At 48.5% G+C, this 15,357-nt stretch overlaps 8 protein-coding genes across 8 annotated transcripts, besides 4 other annotated features; all 8 read left to right on the top strand.

Annotated features, from left to right (window-relative positions):
• Positions 1-100: 100 nt before the first annotated feature.
• Positions 101-838, top strand: Tb10.70.6610 (hypothetical protein, conserved; the record flags this gene model as incomplete). The annotated part of the gene is made up of 1 exon (XM_817308.1): positions 101-838. The coding sequence occupies one exon, from the start codon at positions 101-103 to the stop codon at positions 836-838; it is 738 nt and encodes a 245-aa protein (XP_822401.1).
• A 706-nt stretch (positions 839-1,544) lies between these two features.
• Positions 1,545-1,580: a sequence feature (GA-rich).
• Positions 1,581-1,877: 297 nt separating this feature from the next.
• Tb10.70.6620 (methionine aminopeptidase 2, putative) lies at positions 1,878-3,269 on the top strand (the record flags this gene model as incomplete). Its single annotated transcript, XM_817307.1, has 1 exon — positions 1,878-3,269. The coding sequence occupies one exon, from the start codon at positions 1,878-1,880 to the stop codon at positions 3,267-3,269; it is 1,392 nt and encodes a 463-aa protein (XP_822400.1).
• Positions 3,270-4,695: 1,426 nt separating this feature from the next.
• Positions 4,696-5,430, top strand: Tb10.70.6640 (hypothetical protein, conserved; the record flags this gene model as incomplete). The annotated part of the gene is made up of 1 exon (XM_817306.1): positions 4,696-5,430. The coding sequence occupies one exon, from the start codon at positions 4,696-4,698 to the stop codon at positions 5,428-5,430; it is 735 nt and encodes a 244-aa protein (XP_822399.1).
• A 394-nt stretch (positions 5,431-5,824) lies between these two features.
• Positions 5,825-6,457, top strand: Tb10.70.6650 (hypoxanthine-guanine phosphoribosyltransferase; the record flags this gene model as incomplete). The annotated part of the gene is made up of 1 exon (XM_817305.1): positions 5,825-6,457. One exon carries the CDS (start codon positions 5,825-5,827, stop codon positions 6,455-6,457), a length of 633 nt encoding a protein of 210 aa, XP_822398.1.
• A 1,203-nt stretch (positions 6,458-7,660) lies between these two features.
• Tb10.70.6660 (hypoxanthine-guanine phosphoribosyltransferase, putative) lies at positions 7,661-8,365 on the top strand (the record flags this gene model as incomplete). Its single annotated transcript, XM_817304.1, has 1 exon — positions 7,661-8,365. One exon carries the CDS (start codon positions 7,661-7,663, stop codon positions 8,363-8,365), a length of 705 nt encoding a protein of 234 aa, XP_822397.1.
• A 427-nt stretch (positions 8,366-8,792) lies between these two features.
• Positions 8,793-8,820: a microsatellite.
• Positions 8,821-8,840: a microsatellite.
• Positions 8,841-9,770: 930 nt separating this feature from the next.
• Positions 9,771-9,799: a microsatellite.
• Positions 9,800-9,855: 56 nt separating this feature from the next.
• Positions 9,856-12,819, top strand: Tb10.70.6680 (serine/threonine-protein kinase, putative; the record flags this gene model as incomplete). The annotated part of the gene is made up of 1 exon (XM_817303.1): positions 9,856-12,819. One exon carries the CDS (start codon positions 9,856-9,858, stop codon positions 12,817-12,819), a length of 2,964 nt encoding a protein of 987 aa, XP_822396.1.
• A 1,116-nt stretch (positions 12,820-13,935) lies between these two features.
• Positions 13,936-14,787, top strand: Tb10.70.6690 (hypothetical protein, conserved; the record flags this gene model as incomplete). The annotated part of the gene is made up of 1 exon (XM_817302.1): positions 13,936-14,787. One exon carries the CDS (start codon positions 13,936-13,938, stop codon positions 14,785-14,787), a length of 852 nt encoding a protein of 283 aa, XP_822395.1.
• A 182-nt stretch (positions 14,788-14,969) lies between these two features.
• Positions 14,970-15,317, top strand: Tb10.70.6700 (hypothetical protein, unlikely; the record flags this gene model as incomplete). The annotated part of the gene is made up of 1 exon (XM_817301.1): positions 14,970-15,317. The coding sequence occupies one exon, from the start codon at positions 14,970-14,972 to the stop codon at positions 15,315-15,317; it is 348 nt and encodes a 115-aa protein (XP_822394.1).
• Between the last annotated feature and the right edge of the window lie 40 nt (positions 15,318-15,357).

Below are 15,357 nucleotides of genomic sequence, written 5' to 3'. Positions count from 1 at the left end.
TTAATTCACAAGGCGCAGGTACATACATATATATACATTAGCTTTTAAAAAATTCCTGTTCCTTGGGGGTTTGGTAAAGGTTACTGACTAAGGTGGGATAATGGTGGAATATAAGAGCGCCGCGGCGATTGCTCAGGCTTTGTTTACAACACACGGCAAAGACTCCACAACCTTCAACCGCCTTTTGCGGGATCGCATAGGCAAACGCGGTGATCGCTTCACGGAGGACCATCCCGATACTTTCCTGTACATCGAGCGCAGTAAGAACGCGAATGTTGTGGCTTACACTGCCCGTTTTGTAGATGCCGAGACGAAGAAACCCGTCCCCTCCGGTGTCGGAAGAGATTGTATCATCAAGCATGATGGTCCCGTTCATGCCTACTTTATAACCCTCGATCCTCAGCAGATGGAAAAACTTCGGGCGAAGGGCCGCACGAGTCTCATTGATGATCTCAACTTTGTGCAAAGGAAGATGGCGTATGGTTGCAGTGGCAAGAGCTTTGACGTAGCCTCGGCGTCCCGGGAGTGCGATAACCCGGCAGATTTCAAGCGGTGGATGAGCGCGTTCGACCCATATACGCTTTCGTATGTGGCGCTGGCCAAATACCCGACGCTGCTGCTGACGCTAAAACCTGTGAAAGACTCAAATGGCGAAGAAAATGACACAGCCGTTGCCCTTATCGCAGTTATCGGGGGTGAGCTGAGCGTCGTCAAGAAAATTTATGTAAGTAGCACAGAACCTAAGCATTTTTATGAACTTCCAACGGTGAACTACATCGAAGTCTTTGGGGTGTCTGTTGACAAAGGGAGCGACACATACGAGAAGAAGGCGCCCTGAATAAAGTTCAATGAATTTTCCTTCTTGTACCATCAGTACTGTCTGGTATTGTTATTGCTAGTTTTTTTTACTTGTTTCTTGTTGCTTTATTTATACCGGGGCTAAGCGAGATCATGAAGAATGGGCAAGAGAAAAACAGGAAAGAAGGGGTGTCGTTAAAGACGCTGTGGAAAAGGTAAACAAAAAACAAAATGTCAGGTGCATTAGGTTTTTAAAAATATGAATATATTCCGGCCAACGAGAAGTCACGGAGAAACGGCAATAATAGTAACGAATGGGGGTGGGGTACACGGATGGGAGGGAAGGGAATGAAAAAGCGTGGGAAATTCACGAATGTCCCTCAACTGCTCTTCTTCCTCTCTTTCTTTACCTATGTACTTCAGTCCAACGCTGAATATTTTCACTACCTCTTTCCCTTTCCCTCTCTTACTACCCGGGCAAAAACCACAGGAAGGGAGACCGACCGTGGTGATACTGGGGATTTAAATAAACGGATAAGAACAATCTTTCCTCTGTTACCCTCCAATATACGTGTTTGTGGGTAGGGAAACACTGAAAACTCTCGTGTGCGGCGTATGTGCTTGTGAAGGATGCGAGCGATGCCACTAAATGTCTCCGATATGGAGAGGGAAAAGGATCGGGGTGTGCAGCTTTTGAGTATATTTATATGTCGCCCCATCTTCTTTTATTTGGTTTTGTTTGGTTGCTCTCTCTCTATCTTTCTTTCTTTCTTCCTCTTTTTTTGTATGCGCATGTTGAGCGATCCATACTATGTGTCAGTGTGTGCACATCGTGTGGTTGCCGCCTTGTCTTCACCGTATGCTCTCCGCTCTTTGACATTTTGCTTTTGCATTGTTGCCGATAAAAAACCCAGTCCCGCGCGATTTAGTTTTATATTCATCAGTTTTGTGTGTATGTGCATTACCTCGCACTTTTTCTTTCTTTCTACTTTCTTTGTAATGCTTTACTCCACACATAAACTGCCGACTACACGGCGACACTGGCTCAGCACATTCCAAAGAGGAAAAGGACCGCGTGCATGCCACCTAAAGGCGGGGGAGCGGGCTCAAAGAAGCAACAGGGCGGTAAGAAATGCAAGGATGATGAAGCTGATTTCGATGCACAACTGGCCAAAGCGTTGCAAGAGGTTCAAGTGAGCAAAGACAAACAAGGTGGTGACGCTAACAAAAAGGCACAAAAAGGAAAGCAACGAACGAGTAAGCAGGAGAGCAATGGGGAAGCGAATGACAACAATGACGCCAGCGACCCGAAGGTTGTCAGCACCGCTGACCACCCCGACAACCCGTACCCACAAGTGGCGGAAGGAATGAAGCGGCAGACGTGGCCGGAACCGACTATTCCCGTCAGTCAGCAGTTTGCGAGGGGCAATTTTCCTGTCGGTATCATTTGTGAGCATCCTGGTGAGGTTAATGCGTACCGCTACAGCAGCGAGGAGAAACGTGCAATGGAGCACGCGACTGAGGAACAGGTGCAGGACCTGCGGTGTGCGGCCGAAGTGCATCGACAGGTGCGCCGCTACGCCCAAAGCTTCATAAAGCCCGGTATTTCTCTCCTCAGCATGACTGACCGCATTGAAAAGAAGCTGGAGGAACTTATTGAGAAGGATGGCCTTAATCGCGGTCAGGCGTTTCCAACAGGTTGCTCGCTCAATCACGTCGCTGCTCATTACACACCGAACACTGGTGATAAATGCGTGTTGATGTATGACGATGTTATGAAAGTGGACTTTGGGACTCAGATTAACGGTAGAATTATTGACTGCGCCTGGACGGTTGCTTTCAAGGACGAGTACGAGCCTTTGCTTACCGCGGTTAAGGAGGCGACATATGAGGGTGTTAAGCAGGCTGGCATCGATGTACGACTGTGTGATGTTGGGGCGGCAATTCAGGAGGTAATGGAGTCCTATGAAGTGGAACTGAATGGGAAGGTGTACCCCGTGAAGAGTATACGAAACCTCTCGGGGCATACCATTGCGCCATATGTCATTCATGGGGGAAAGTCGGTGCCGATTGTACGTGGTGGAGAGGCGACACGCATGGAAGAAGGCGAGTTGTTCGCTATCGAGACATTCGGCTCCACTGGTCGTGGGTTCGTGCAGGAGGACATGGAATGCTCGCATTACATGATGGTACCAGGGGGCGAAAAGACACAGGTACGTTCGGACAAGGCGCAGCAGTTGCTAAGGCACATTCATAAAACATACAACACGCTGGCCTTCGCGAGAAAGTGGTTGGACCGTGACGGGCACGACAGGCATCTGCTGAATTTGAACCAGTTGGTGGAGGCTGGTGCAGTGAACAAATACCCACCCCTCTGTGACATACGTGGCTGCTACACTGCTCAACTGGAGCATACTCTTATTTTGAAACCTACCGCAAAGGAAATCCTTTCTAAGGGCGACGACTACTAATTTATTTCGTTGGAGGTGATGGCATTCGTGTAAGTTTCCTTTAGGAGGGCGCATGAGGGGATCGGGTCAAGACATTTCATCCGGTTCCTGTGGGTGGAGTCATAGTTTCAGTGAATGTTAAAGGGGAAGGGAAGGAAAGATGTAGGAAGGGATGAGCAAACACACATACATGACAACAACTACGAGCGTAATGCTTCCACTCCCCGCTCGAGTTGTTAACGTTTAAGTCCAAGTTTGAGTTTCGAATCCGTTTCTCTTTTTAATTCTTCCTTCACCATTCTGTTGGGACCGCAATGGTTTCTGCGACGAAACCGAATAGTGTATGCATGCGTCGTCATGGTGGAGATGGAGTGCAGCTAATAAATAAATAAATAAGCATTAAGTGCCGCAGCTACAAGCAGGAGCAACAGCAGTCCCTTTCCTCCCTTGGTTTTCGGCCTGCTTGTGTTTCCCGTGCGACGAATTAAATGCGACCAGGGATGTCAAGGACGATCAAACAGAAACAAACGTGGTTTGTTTTCAACATGTCTCCCCACTGGAAACTGAATGCACGACATTTGTGTGTATCTGTGTGTTATTCGCGTATTCCCACTTCATGTCACGTAGCGAGACACTAGGTTTCTCTACAATGGGATGTGGAGTCGGAACTTTTTCGTCTCGTTGGGTAACTGCGGTTGTTTCCCCTTTCAATGGTTTTCTACACGTGTGAACACGAATATATGTCGTCATTTCCCTTTAAGAGTCATTGTGTTGTGTCTTCCCTTTTTTTTCTTTCAACCCGGAGCTCACACCTATTGGAAGAAACCTTACCGCCTAAATTTATAGGAGAGATGGGTGCGGTGGGTTACATAAGAGGAATGGGACAGGTAAGTGAAAGGGGCAATATGAAATGGGTGAGCATTGCGCAATCTATAAGGTACATTACGAATGGAGGGGAAGGTACACAAACAAAGCGAAGGAAGGACTGTAGTGCGGAAAGCAAGCAACGGAATCTCCGTCGACCTCACAGATTGTGGGTTTGGCGGGGGAAACAGCGAGAAAAGAGTGCGAGCAAGGTAACGATGTTAACGGCGATTTATTAAACCGTTCCTCCCCCATTGTGGGCCATCCTAAAGATCTAATTTCTTTCTGCGCTCTTCCTCACGTGAGATACACTAATGTGTGTATCTGTATCGATATATATATATGCATGCCCTTATTTACTTTTCTCAACATAATGATTATCGCACATTATTATTTTTATTACCGCCGTCACCGCACGAGGTGCGAGCTGTTGTGTTCAAACTTGGTTCCTGTAGAAACCGTCGAAACCTCCTCTATCGCTTGACGAGGAGTGCGCACATTGTTACGGCTAACAAAAGTGTCGCTAACTACGAAAGACTGTGGAACCGAATTGATCGGAGGGTGAAATAGGAAAAACGGGGGAATGTTTCGGCGATGTGGTTTGCCACTGCTCAGCTCAACGACCCCTGCAGGGTTTTCCTCCGCCTCCTTTACGGCCGGTCTCGGCGAAGAGAATGAGAGGCTTGAGTCCATGAGAACAAGGCACACGGGAACGGCTGAGGATGAAGGCTGGAGCGGGTCCGCAAAGCGCGGTAGCGGCGGGAGTGCCGCTGTGAGACCCACTATTGAAACCTACCGGGCAATGACCAACACGGAACTCGAAACCCTCTTGAAGCAGCGTGAGCAACAAGTTCGTCAGTTGCGGGTGGTCTATGAAAATTTTCATTATGAAGTGGACAAATGCTTCCGAACAATGGTGTTCGATTATCACGAAAAGGCACTCCAGCTCTCGCAGGTGCACGGAAAGATGCAGCTTGGTTCGCTACAGATTAGTCGGGAGGCCTTAGTGAAGATGCGTGAGCAACAGGAAATGTACAGCCGAGACCATCGCATCGTTTTAACCATTTGTACGGTCCTTTCATTTGCCTTTTGGGTTTGGGTTCGGAGACATTATGTCCACCGCGAGGAGCTTTACGGGGTTCAGCCAGAGCGACAACAGGATAGTAGCGCAAGAGAACGGACTCGTTCAGTGAGCGGCGCCGGAAGTTTCAACGAAAATCTGTTCACTTCCGCTAAACGAAATAGCCGAAACGTGGAAACGTCGTGGGAACGGGAAGTCCGCGAGAGCGGTAGAACAAGAGGACACCAAAGCGTATGATGTTAACGAATTCCATATTCTTAATAGCTTACAAATTATCGTGTTGTATTAACATCCCACGTGATTAGGCAGACTCAGAGAAGGGACTGGAAAATATGGCAGTAACTTCCTTGCTCGCTGTTTGCTTGGAAGATCGTTTGCCTCCAGATGGTTACGTTCCTCTCCCTCCACCCTCCTCTTATTTTTTTTTCCCTCTGTCTTTGTTTAATCTGGCAATATTGACGTGAATGCGGCCGTCCCCACAGGTATCATGCAGTACCTGGTAGTCCACTACCTTGAACCTAACCCAATTATCGTGCAATGTTAGCATCTTCTTTTCCTTCTGCGGTAACAAGGTTTCACAAGAGATATCATAAAGCTCGCGTGAGATATTCTGGAAAGAAAAGCAGGAGGAATGGAACCAGCTTGCAAATACGACTTCGCAACGAGTGTCCTCTTTACAGAGGCAGAACTACACACTCGCATGCGCGGTGTGGCGCAGCGTATTGCCGATGACTACAGCAACTGCAATTTGAAGCCACTTGAAAATCCTCTGGTAATTGTGTCTGTATTGAAGGGCAGCTTCGTCTTCACTGCTGACATGGTTCGCATTCTTGGTGATTTTGGCGTCCCCACACGTGTGGAATTCCTACGGGCCTCGTCATATGGTCACGATACTAAAAGTTGTGGTCGAGTTGACGTGAAGGCTGACGGTCTTTGTGACATCCGCGGCAAACATGTCCTTGTTTTGGAGGATATACTTGATACTGCGCTGACGTTGAGGGAAGTGGTGGACAGCTTGAAAAAGAGCGAACCCGCGAGCATTAAAACCCTCGTGGCTATCGACAAACCCGGTGGACGTAAAATACCTTTCACTGCGGAATACGTTGTGGCGGATGTTCCCAATGTGTTCGTGGTTGGCTACGGGTTGGATTACGACCAATCATACCGTGAGGTGCGTGATGTTGTAATCCTAAAACCGAGCGTGTATGAAACATGGGGAAAGGAACTTGAGCGGAGGAAGGCCGCTGGAGAAGCCAAGCGGTAAATGCGGTCGCTGATGTGCTGATGGTGGGAGGCAACGGGGTTCTGTGGTGCAATTACCCGTACGTAAATTTGTTCTTTCCCATGCTTCCTCCCTATTTAATGTTACCTGTGTAAGCAGGTAGCTCTTGTGCCTTGTGCTTGTTTTGTTATTTCCCCTACGCTTGTTTCACAATGATCATACTTGGGGAAGATATGTGAGCACAAGGGATGAATGAATGGGAAAAGGATGCGAAGAATAGCTAATAAAGAAACCGGTATGAGAAGAGAGGAGAGTTCTTTCCCGTGTAACACATGGAGCGTAGCGATGAACGAAGCGATGGATAACATTACCGTTGTTCCTGTAATGTGTGCCGACCTCGGTGGTTGATGGTGGTGTACTGGTAACAGTTGCTTGTCAATCACTTGCTTTTTTGCCCTGTGAGTCCTGGTCGGTGGTGTTGTGCCTCACTTGAGGAGTTGAGGATGGATGAGTCATGAGGATGCTTACGAGTGGGTGAGACTAATTCCAGCGGTGCATATAATTCCTACTTCAAGCTCCGTTTGCATCTCTCCGAGGCAATATACCACCATCGTTTGTGAAGTGTTGTCGTTGCTTTGTGTGCTCGACGATGATAGCTCCCTTTCTCTCTCTATCTTTTTCTAAACAATTTTCTAGAGGGTTTTAAATGTTTTTTCGCCATATTTTGATATTTCCTTATTTTTGAGATAATATATATGTGTTCCTCTGCTGTTGTGAGCAATTACGGGTTCATGGCGATGTAGTCTTTAGAAACTCTTGTTGGGAGAGTGCTGTAGTTACCTTTACTGCATCACAGCCCACATATTTTTCAATAATATGACCTCTTGAACAGTATTATAATTGGTCACGGTGCTGAGAATTATTGTCTTTCTTTATTTGCTCACCATGTTGTCGGTTTTATTTGTGTCTTACCATCTTTTTTTTTGTTTCTCATTTATGACGTGAAGGGGCGTTGTTAACCCGATTTACTATTGAGAAGAGTTTACCCGTCTTTGTGTATAAGGAAGGCGAACTGGAGACGAACAGTTCTCTACAAGGTAAGTTTTTGTTTCAAGAAAGAAAAACTGGAAGACCGGCGTATTGTTTATAACAGAAGGTGCGAAACAAGTAGGTACTCACTTTAGTTGCGATACTTGAATCAGACTAAAATTGTACCTATTCAGCACACCGCAGTAAATTTCGATAATGCACTCGGGCCATCCTCTCAAACCGAACTTTGTTGGCAGGGATGCTGACGGAAATGTTACGGTTGATGGCAGATCATATCCCATGGCGGAAAGTGTTGTCGCCACGGAGAGCACAATTCACCGAAGCATGAAGGAAATGGCACAGACGCTTGCCAACGCTTACAAGACACTTAAGCACCGCGATACCCACAATAAGGGTAATAGCGCATTGGCCCCAATCACCGATGAAAATCCACTAATTATTATTTCTGTCCTGAAGGGCAGTTATATTTTCACGGCAGACATGGTTCGTTACCTTGGAGACTGTGGGCTACCTAACGTTGTGGACTTTATACGCATTACTTCATACAGGGGAACCACGAAAAGCAGTGGCACCGTGCAGGTGCTGGATAACCTGCGCTTCACTGAATTAACGGGGAAACATGTACTTATTATGGAAGACATTGCCGACACGGGGCGTACAATGAAGCTTTTGGTGGAGAAGATCCGCCGGGAGTACCGACCTGCCAGTTTGAAGGTGTGCGTACTTGTGGACAAGCCCGGTGGTCGCGTTGTGGACTTTAAGCCCGAATTTGTTTGCCTGACTGCACCAACTAGATACGTGGTTGGTTACGGCTTCGAGGTGAATGACAGGTACAGGAACTACCGTCACGTCTTTGTTTTAAAACCGGAGTATGCGAAACGGTACCCGAGCAAATTGTAATCGCCATGCTATCTCCCCATCTAATAGATACTTATTCCGTATGAATTCCATTTTTGTTTTTTTGTTTTTTTTTCCTTTCAGAGAAAAATTATTTTATTGTGTTCCTTTTTTGTTTTGTTTTCATTTCCTTCAGAGATGCGGGGGGGGGTGGGAAGAAGTTAAAAACTACTTTCCGAGACAGCCTGGGAACCCTGTAAGAAGGAGGAGTGCCGAGCGTAACACGAAGTAAGAGCTGCCTTCTCTGGTCAAAATTACGCGGCACAGGGTGGGGGGTGTCCAACGGCGATGATGCTGATGGTAACAGTGTTGATACAACGTAGCAGCAAAGGGAGGAGGACAAAACAAATAAAAAATAAAGAAAAGGAACTTTAAAATAAGTGGGATGCGCATCCCTTAGCCGTAAGGCGGGTCCGTGCCACATGTGCATCTACCTACCTACCTACCTATCTACCTACATATATATATATATATATATCACTGAATCTCTTAGGGTAAGACCGACATGTTGGGGTAAGATGGAGGACGTCGATAAAATCGCCTCTGGAGGTAAAGTTAGGTAATTTATTTAACAATACATACGTATGCATTTGACAACTGGATGCATTCATATATACTGGTCTGTCTATTTGTCCTATTGTATTGTTGTTGGTGCCGTTACCTCCGTATTATTATCATTATTTTCATCGTTGTGTTTTGTTTTGATATAGGCGATAGAGAACAGATGCTACATTATGCCGTCACTTGTAGTTGTCTACCCTGGAAAGAAGAAAGGTTGGATCGTTTTTTTTTTTTCTGATGAATGATGACCATACGGTGACATAAAGGACAGGAGAAGGCTCGTACGGAGCGGTTTGTCTCTTCGTGGTATTTCGCCATGTTCATCGCACCCCAGTCTTTATAACACATCGTGAGCTTCAGATGAAGGTGATTTAACTTGGTTAGTAGGGAAATTATACGGAAACGGAATGAGGCGCGTGGTTGCTTTGTGCGTGGACCTGTGCGCTGCGTTTGTTTATTTGCAGTCGTGCTCAACGGCCAGAACCATTAGGGGAGGTTAAGGTCTTATGTTCGTAGGTTCCAGAAGCCTGGACATTTATTTGCGGTTTTATATTTCTTTTCTATTCACTTCGATTTGTTGCGCATTTAATTAATGGTGCTGTGTTGGCCGTTGGGGGTGAGAAAATTAACGGAGGCTAGGCGGCTGTTGCAAATTAAAGTCTTCCCACCTCCCCTTATCGTGGCGCACCGGATGTGTGAAGTGCTAAAAACATGCGGCACGAGAGTGGGTGAATGTGTAGACGCACTTGTTTACGAATGTACGCCGTTTTGACAATCCATTGGCCTATATCTTTTCTTTCTAATCTCATCCCACCGAATTTCCTCCCATATTTTGATGGCGCACCACATATATATAAATATATGTATATATATATAAGGTACGGGAAGAGGGGCTCAGCTGAACCTGCCCTGCCAATCCACGCTAGTCTGGAATGACAAGCCGAGCCCCTTGGGATGCGTGTACCACTCAATCCACTCCACAAATGGGCAATGGAGCTCAAAGCCATCATCTCTCAGGATGGAGGCGTTTTCCACGTGGCCAACAGATCGGCAGTGGAAGCTTCGGTAGTGTTTTTCTCAGCCACGACACGCTTCCGGGGAGTGAGTGGTACGGACAGTTGGTCGCGGTAAAGGTAATACAATTGAAAGCCATCTCCGACGACGAGGTTGCCCATGCGATGAACGAGGTTGCCATTCTCAAGAACTTACGACATACAAACGTTCTGCAGTACGTCGACAGCTTTGTGGATGATGAACAGCAGCTTTGCCTCGTTACTGAGTACATGGCAGGGGGCGACCTATCTTTGCTTCTTCGCGGCAGTGGGGTTTGTGGGAGTAGATCCGGCTCCAACGAGAAACGGAGGAGTGTCTGTAGCGGTGGAGGAGATGCATCCATGCGTTGTGGGTCGAGATCCAGTGGGCGCCGGAATGCATGGAAGACTACATCTAGGGGGGATAAGTCTCCCAGCGAAGAGCATCAGCAATGGATTGAATCCTTCCGCATTGTGGATTTGGTTCGGCAATGCCTTGATGGGCTCGCTCACCTACATGAGTGTGGCATCATTCACCGTGACGTGAAGCCGGCTAATGTGTACCTGACGGAGAGCGATGTGGTGAAGATCGGTGACTTTGGTGTTAGCAAGGTCGTCAGCCCTACGGATCCAAAGCTTGTTACCTTCATCGGCACACCGTTTTACCTTTGTCCAGAGCTCTGTCTTGGTGAGCCATATTCGTTTGGGGCTGATATATGGGCACTTGGGGTACTTACTTACGAACTTTACTGCATGAAACTCCCATTTGCTGCTGACAATGTGCTCGCTCAAATTCATGTCGTTACAGAAGGGCAATACGACAGAGAGGCGCTGCATTGTGAGCACACTTTTACACCAAAACAACTGCATTTGTTGGAATCACAATACGGCGATGCTTTTACTCGACAAGAAAAAACTCTGCATCAGCTTGTGGTTGTTTTGGTGGAGCGGATGCTTGTCATGGATCCGATGGAACGCCCTTCAGCGGCGCAATTACTTCGCGAGTTTTTTATTTTCAACCCTTCTCGTTGCCCTACGCCTGCGGCAACGCCCCCTCCATCGCGGCTTTCAGCAGCAGAGGTTTGTGACTTATGGGCCACCAACGGTATCGCTACTCAAACCAACAGAGTCAACCGCTTATGTTGTCGAATAGGAAGCGGTGGGGAAATGGACGATATATTTCCCCTCGCAGCAGCTATTCCGACAACGTCATCGCCACTTGCAAGCCGGGTAGCAGGCTCATACGAGGAGCTGGTTAGCAGCCTAATGCCCGTGGAGCGACGATATGATGTACTCCACATATCGGAGCGATCGGGCTACTCAACTCCTGCGTCTTCGCGACCCGTAACAAGTCAGGGTGCCGCCAGCGACATTGCAGACCCAGGTGGCACAGACGCGTTTGATACCTTCACTCAAGAGATGATAAATGCAAAGATTTCCCGAATACCATGGCTACGCCATGCGGAGGCTTTTTCCAGGTTGAGTCTGTGCGAGGGCTACGATGGTGAAGTTGTGCGTGTGGATTGGAAAGACGGGGAGAACTTCACGCTTGTGTCATCGCCCCATAAACACAGGAACTCTACACCAGGCCTTCGGCGCAGTCGTGTGTCGGATGGCCTGTCAGTTATGGGGCAGCTAGCTCTGTTTGCTGAGCCACTCAGTGGTGTCGACGCGGGATCCAAATCAATGTCTGAGTTGCTGGAGGCAAGGTTATTGGAGGTGTCGCAGAGCCCGATGGCATCGTCATTAACTGAGAAATCACGGACCACGGAGTGCGTTATCACTTTGGAAGCGAATCGGACTGCGAAACGACAGGAAATGGAAGGGGAGGCTGATAAAGAGTGCGAAAATTCAGGAGGACCGCATATGTTAGTCGGTCGCTGCCGAGGATATTCTACACAAACCTTAGAGGCCATCCTGCGCAAAAAGATATACTTCAGTTACTTGCGTCGGCAGCGCAAACTTAGGGCAGTGCGCGAAGCCCAGAAAGCCCGTGAAGAAGAAAGCAAGCGGCTACGTGCAGAGTTGAACGAGCTGTATGCAAGGTCTTACACCGAGAAATGTCGCCATATGTTTGCTCAAGGGGGCAGCAGCCGCGCTGATCAATTTCCTTACCCTCCTGATGAACTGCAAATGACGCGGGCACCGTGCCAGCTGGCCCAAGTAACGGGGCTAAGGTTTGAGTCGGGGAACTTTTCACACGATTCCACAGCTGTTACGAAAACCATCGATAAATTGGCGGAACTTTCATGTTGTAAGCCGCACCGCCCAGAAAGTACGGTACTTCAACCGAGCAAGCTCGCGGCGGAGATTGTTCGCATGGCGGCAGATGCCGCTGCTGTGGCCGCCCGCCGCGCCGAGTTCGCGGCGCACCCGCCCTTGAGGTTGGATTTTCGGAACTCGGACGGAAGGAGCATGAGCTGTAGTTATAGCAGCTCGGTAGGGGACCCAAGCCGAGGAATGAATACGGCGATATACACCATACCAATATCTCTTTACATAGTACGGAGCGACATTGATGTCTCTTGCAGCAGAACGTCCATTGTGTCAGACGTGTGCGATGGTTTACTTGCACTTCCGATGAGTGTTGCTCTGAAGCCCATCCGTCGGCGCACACGGCTTAGAGGCATCGTTTGGAGAGTGAAGGAAGCGCTAAAGGCCAATGGTCTTGACCACGTCCTGTTGTTTCCACTTGATATTGATGATGACGAACAAGTAGGCGCTGAGGAACTTTCCCTTCGCTACGTGGATAGCGCTGGGGATGCGGTCGTGGTGTCAGAACCCTCTGACTGGCGGTATACCCTGCGGGACTGGCGTAAAAACATGAATCAGTCCTGGCTACAACTATGGATGGCTATGTCATAACTTATCCAGTATATTTCCTTGTATGAGTATCTCTATGAGTTAGTGAACCGCCACACGGTCTGAACACTTGTGCCAGAGGGATGTCCCGCCGAGGTGACTCGGTTAAGGAAAGTTTTCCGCGCACCCTCTTGTTTCGTTTTCTCCCCTTGGATCCTTGCTGCATTGCTTGTCAGACGTTGTTCATTGGTTTAAACTCTCGTTTGTGCAAGTGATCGTCATACGTAACCTCTTCGGCCGTATATTGTTTCGTCGTTCTATTCTACCTGAGTTGCGTCCTAACTCTCCAGCTTCACAGAACGTTTATATTTATCGTCTTTCTTCGTGTTTATGAGATTAGTGCATTGCACTGCTGTAGGTTGATATGTGGTCGAGAGGAGAGAGACTCAGCAAGTGATCTTATCAGTACATACAGGTTGGGGAAACGATGGGGACCGCTGGAGGTAACTTCATGTCCTTATGTTGGACCGTGAGGTGGTTCATTCACGCCGCGTTGCAACGTGCACCACGCCCCGTAGAAATAAAGTCTCAAGTGAAGGAGTTTCGGTTTCCTTGGACCCCACGGCAACTGCTGGCCTCTCCGTTTTTTGTGGGCCTGAAGCCGCAGTGGGTGCCAGTATGTCGTTTTAAAAGCGTTGGACTCATTGTGGTATGGTGCACTTGTCGTTGAAACCTTCGAATAATTTAACCTGTCGTTTATTCTAATGTCACTCTGCTTAGCACGACCGCTGTCAGAGAGGGAACGATTCAAATGACCTTTCTTGTCGCGCGTTCGGCTATGAGAAAATGTAAGGGGACGATCTCTTTTCTTTTCTTATTTATTTTTGCGTTTCTGAGGAGCTGGCCATGCTGCACGGGATTATTTACCATAATTGCCACCTCTACGTGAGGAAGTAGTTTTATCTTCCCGTGGCGCTGTCGTGGATCTGGTCTTCCCTCCTCCTCCTCCAGCAACTTGCCGAAGGGATCCAAGTAGGCACAATATCTTTGCCACAGTAGCAGTTTTCTGACCATTTGCCCGTCGGAGTTTTGTTCGACGTTTGGTGCGGGTGCGCGTCGAGCACACCAGCAAAGTCCGACACCACCATTCATCCACCACTCGTATCCACCTGTGGGAGGATGTCCGCCTCCTGCTTCACTGTATGTGAGTCGCTAACGACGAGATCTTCATGGCTGGCGCGAAACGGTTGGACGGCTCTACCGGGGCAGTCAAGGGCGCTAAGCGACTTCTTAGCGTTTCTTGGACGCATTTCGCGGTGTCGGAAGGTTCATCGGTATGTCACCGCTGGCTGCATTTGTGTCGTTGCCGTCACGTGTGTCATGCGGCATTTTCGTCATCCTATTGCAAGGAGGGGGGTGAGTGGCCCGTGGAAACTCCTAAAGGGTTGTCAGGTATGGCTGAGACGAGCACGCAGCTGTGATCCCCCTTTTAGGCAGCAGGAGGACGCGGTTAGTGTTGAAGGAAGTTTTTGCTCCTATCAGTCGTCGTCGATAACCTCTACTTCTACATCTTCCACACCCTTATCGCCTGGTGCCACGTTGTGCGTTGATGAGGATGTTAACTCCACAGATGTGGCCGAGAGGTCCTTCGATTGGCACCGCCGGCGTTTGGAGCGAAAATATGTCGCGCCGCTGTTGCTGATGTTGGCGGAGGTGGAGTGTGTGGGACAGCGGCTACTTCACGCGGCAACGCTGGTGAGAGGAGCCGTTAGTGTTCCCGTCGGGGAGAAGGTTGCAGGTGCGAAGGGTTCGAGCGTAAAAAATGAGGAAGCGGGGTCGCTGCGTAAGCTCCTCCACATCAAGACAATGGATGCAGATGACTTACTTACACAGCTAATAACTCAGCTTACTATGATACCTGTAGGAGACAATCTCTCATTGAAACTGAGACGTGAGGCTCTAATGTCTTCCACCTCTGTTTTTGCGGAGTGCATTGCTAAATGGATGTACCTGCCTCTAGGCACTTGGTGACTGTTGCTGCAGAGAAGTAATAGCAGCGGTGGCCGCACCTGGTTGAAGCCTGCAGTTTGGGCGTTTCTCTGTATCAGAATGGTGACGGCTGTGTGACGCCGAGACGCCACATCCTCTTACCCAGTTTCATTGCTAGAATTTATGTTTGGATTTATCGTTGCTGTTGTGTGGTAAACCAGTGTATGGGTGCTTCACTGCCCACCGAGACCTTTTGTGCGCCCCCCTCTGCATGGTGTGAAGTCCCATCAGCGGATGGCAGGAAGGGAGCAGTTTGTGGGGTTATTGGGTCGCGGTGCCAGGAGGATTTTGTGGGTGGAGCGGTACCTAGAAGGATAAATTACACAACATTTTCTCGTGCTTCCTCTATTGCGCTCGATACATTCTCCCTTCGCTCCCCGTTACTTCTAGTGAGTGCTAGTATTCCTCACGATGTGGCTGAATGGATTGGCCCTTCTTTGAGCTACATACGTACAGGCGCGTGTGGGGCTACTGTTCGCGCGGATGAGGTAGTCAGTTCCGCTTCGGGGTGATGCAGTCGAAGTGCAATGGGGGAAGCTTGTGCCGTTTTCC

This window comes from Trypanosoma brucei, chromosome 10 (assembly GCF_000002445.2).
Source record: "Trypanosoma brucei brucei TREU927 chromosome 10, whole genome shotgun sequence".
In the NCBI taxonomy this organism is placed as follows: Eukaryota; Euglenozoa; class Kinetoplastea; order Trypanosomatida; family Trypanosomatidae; genus Trypanosoma; species Trypanosoma brucei.
The sequence above is the reverse complement of the archived record's forward strand: the minus strand, read 5'-3'. Positions and strand labels throughout refer to the sequence as shown.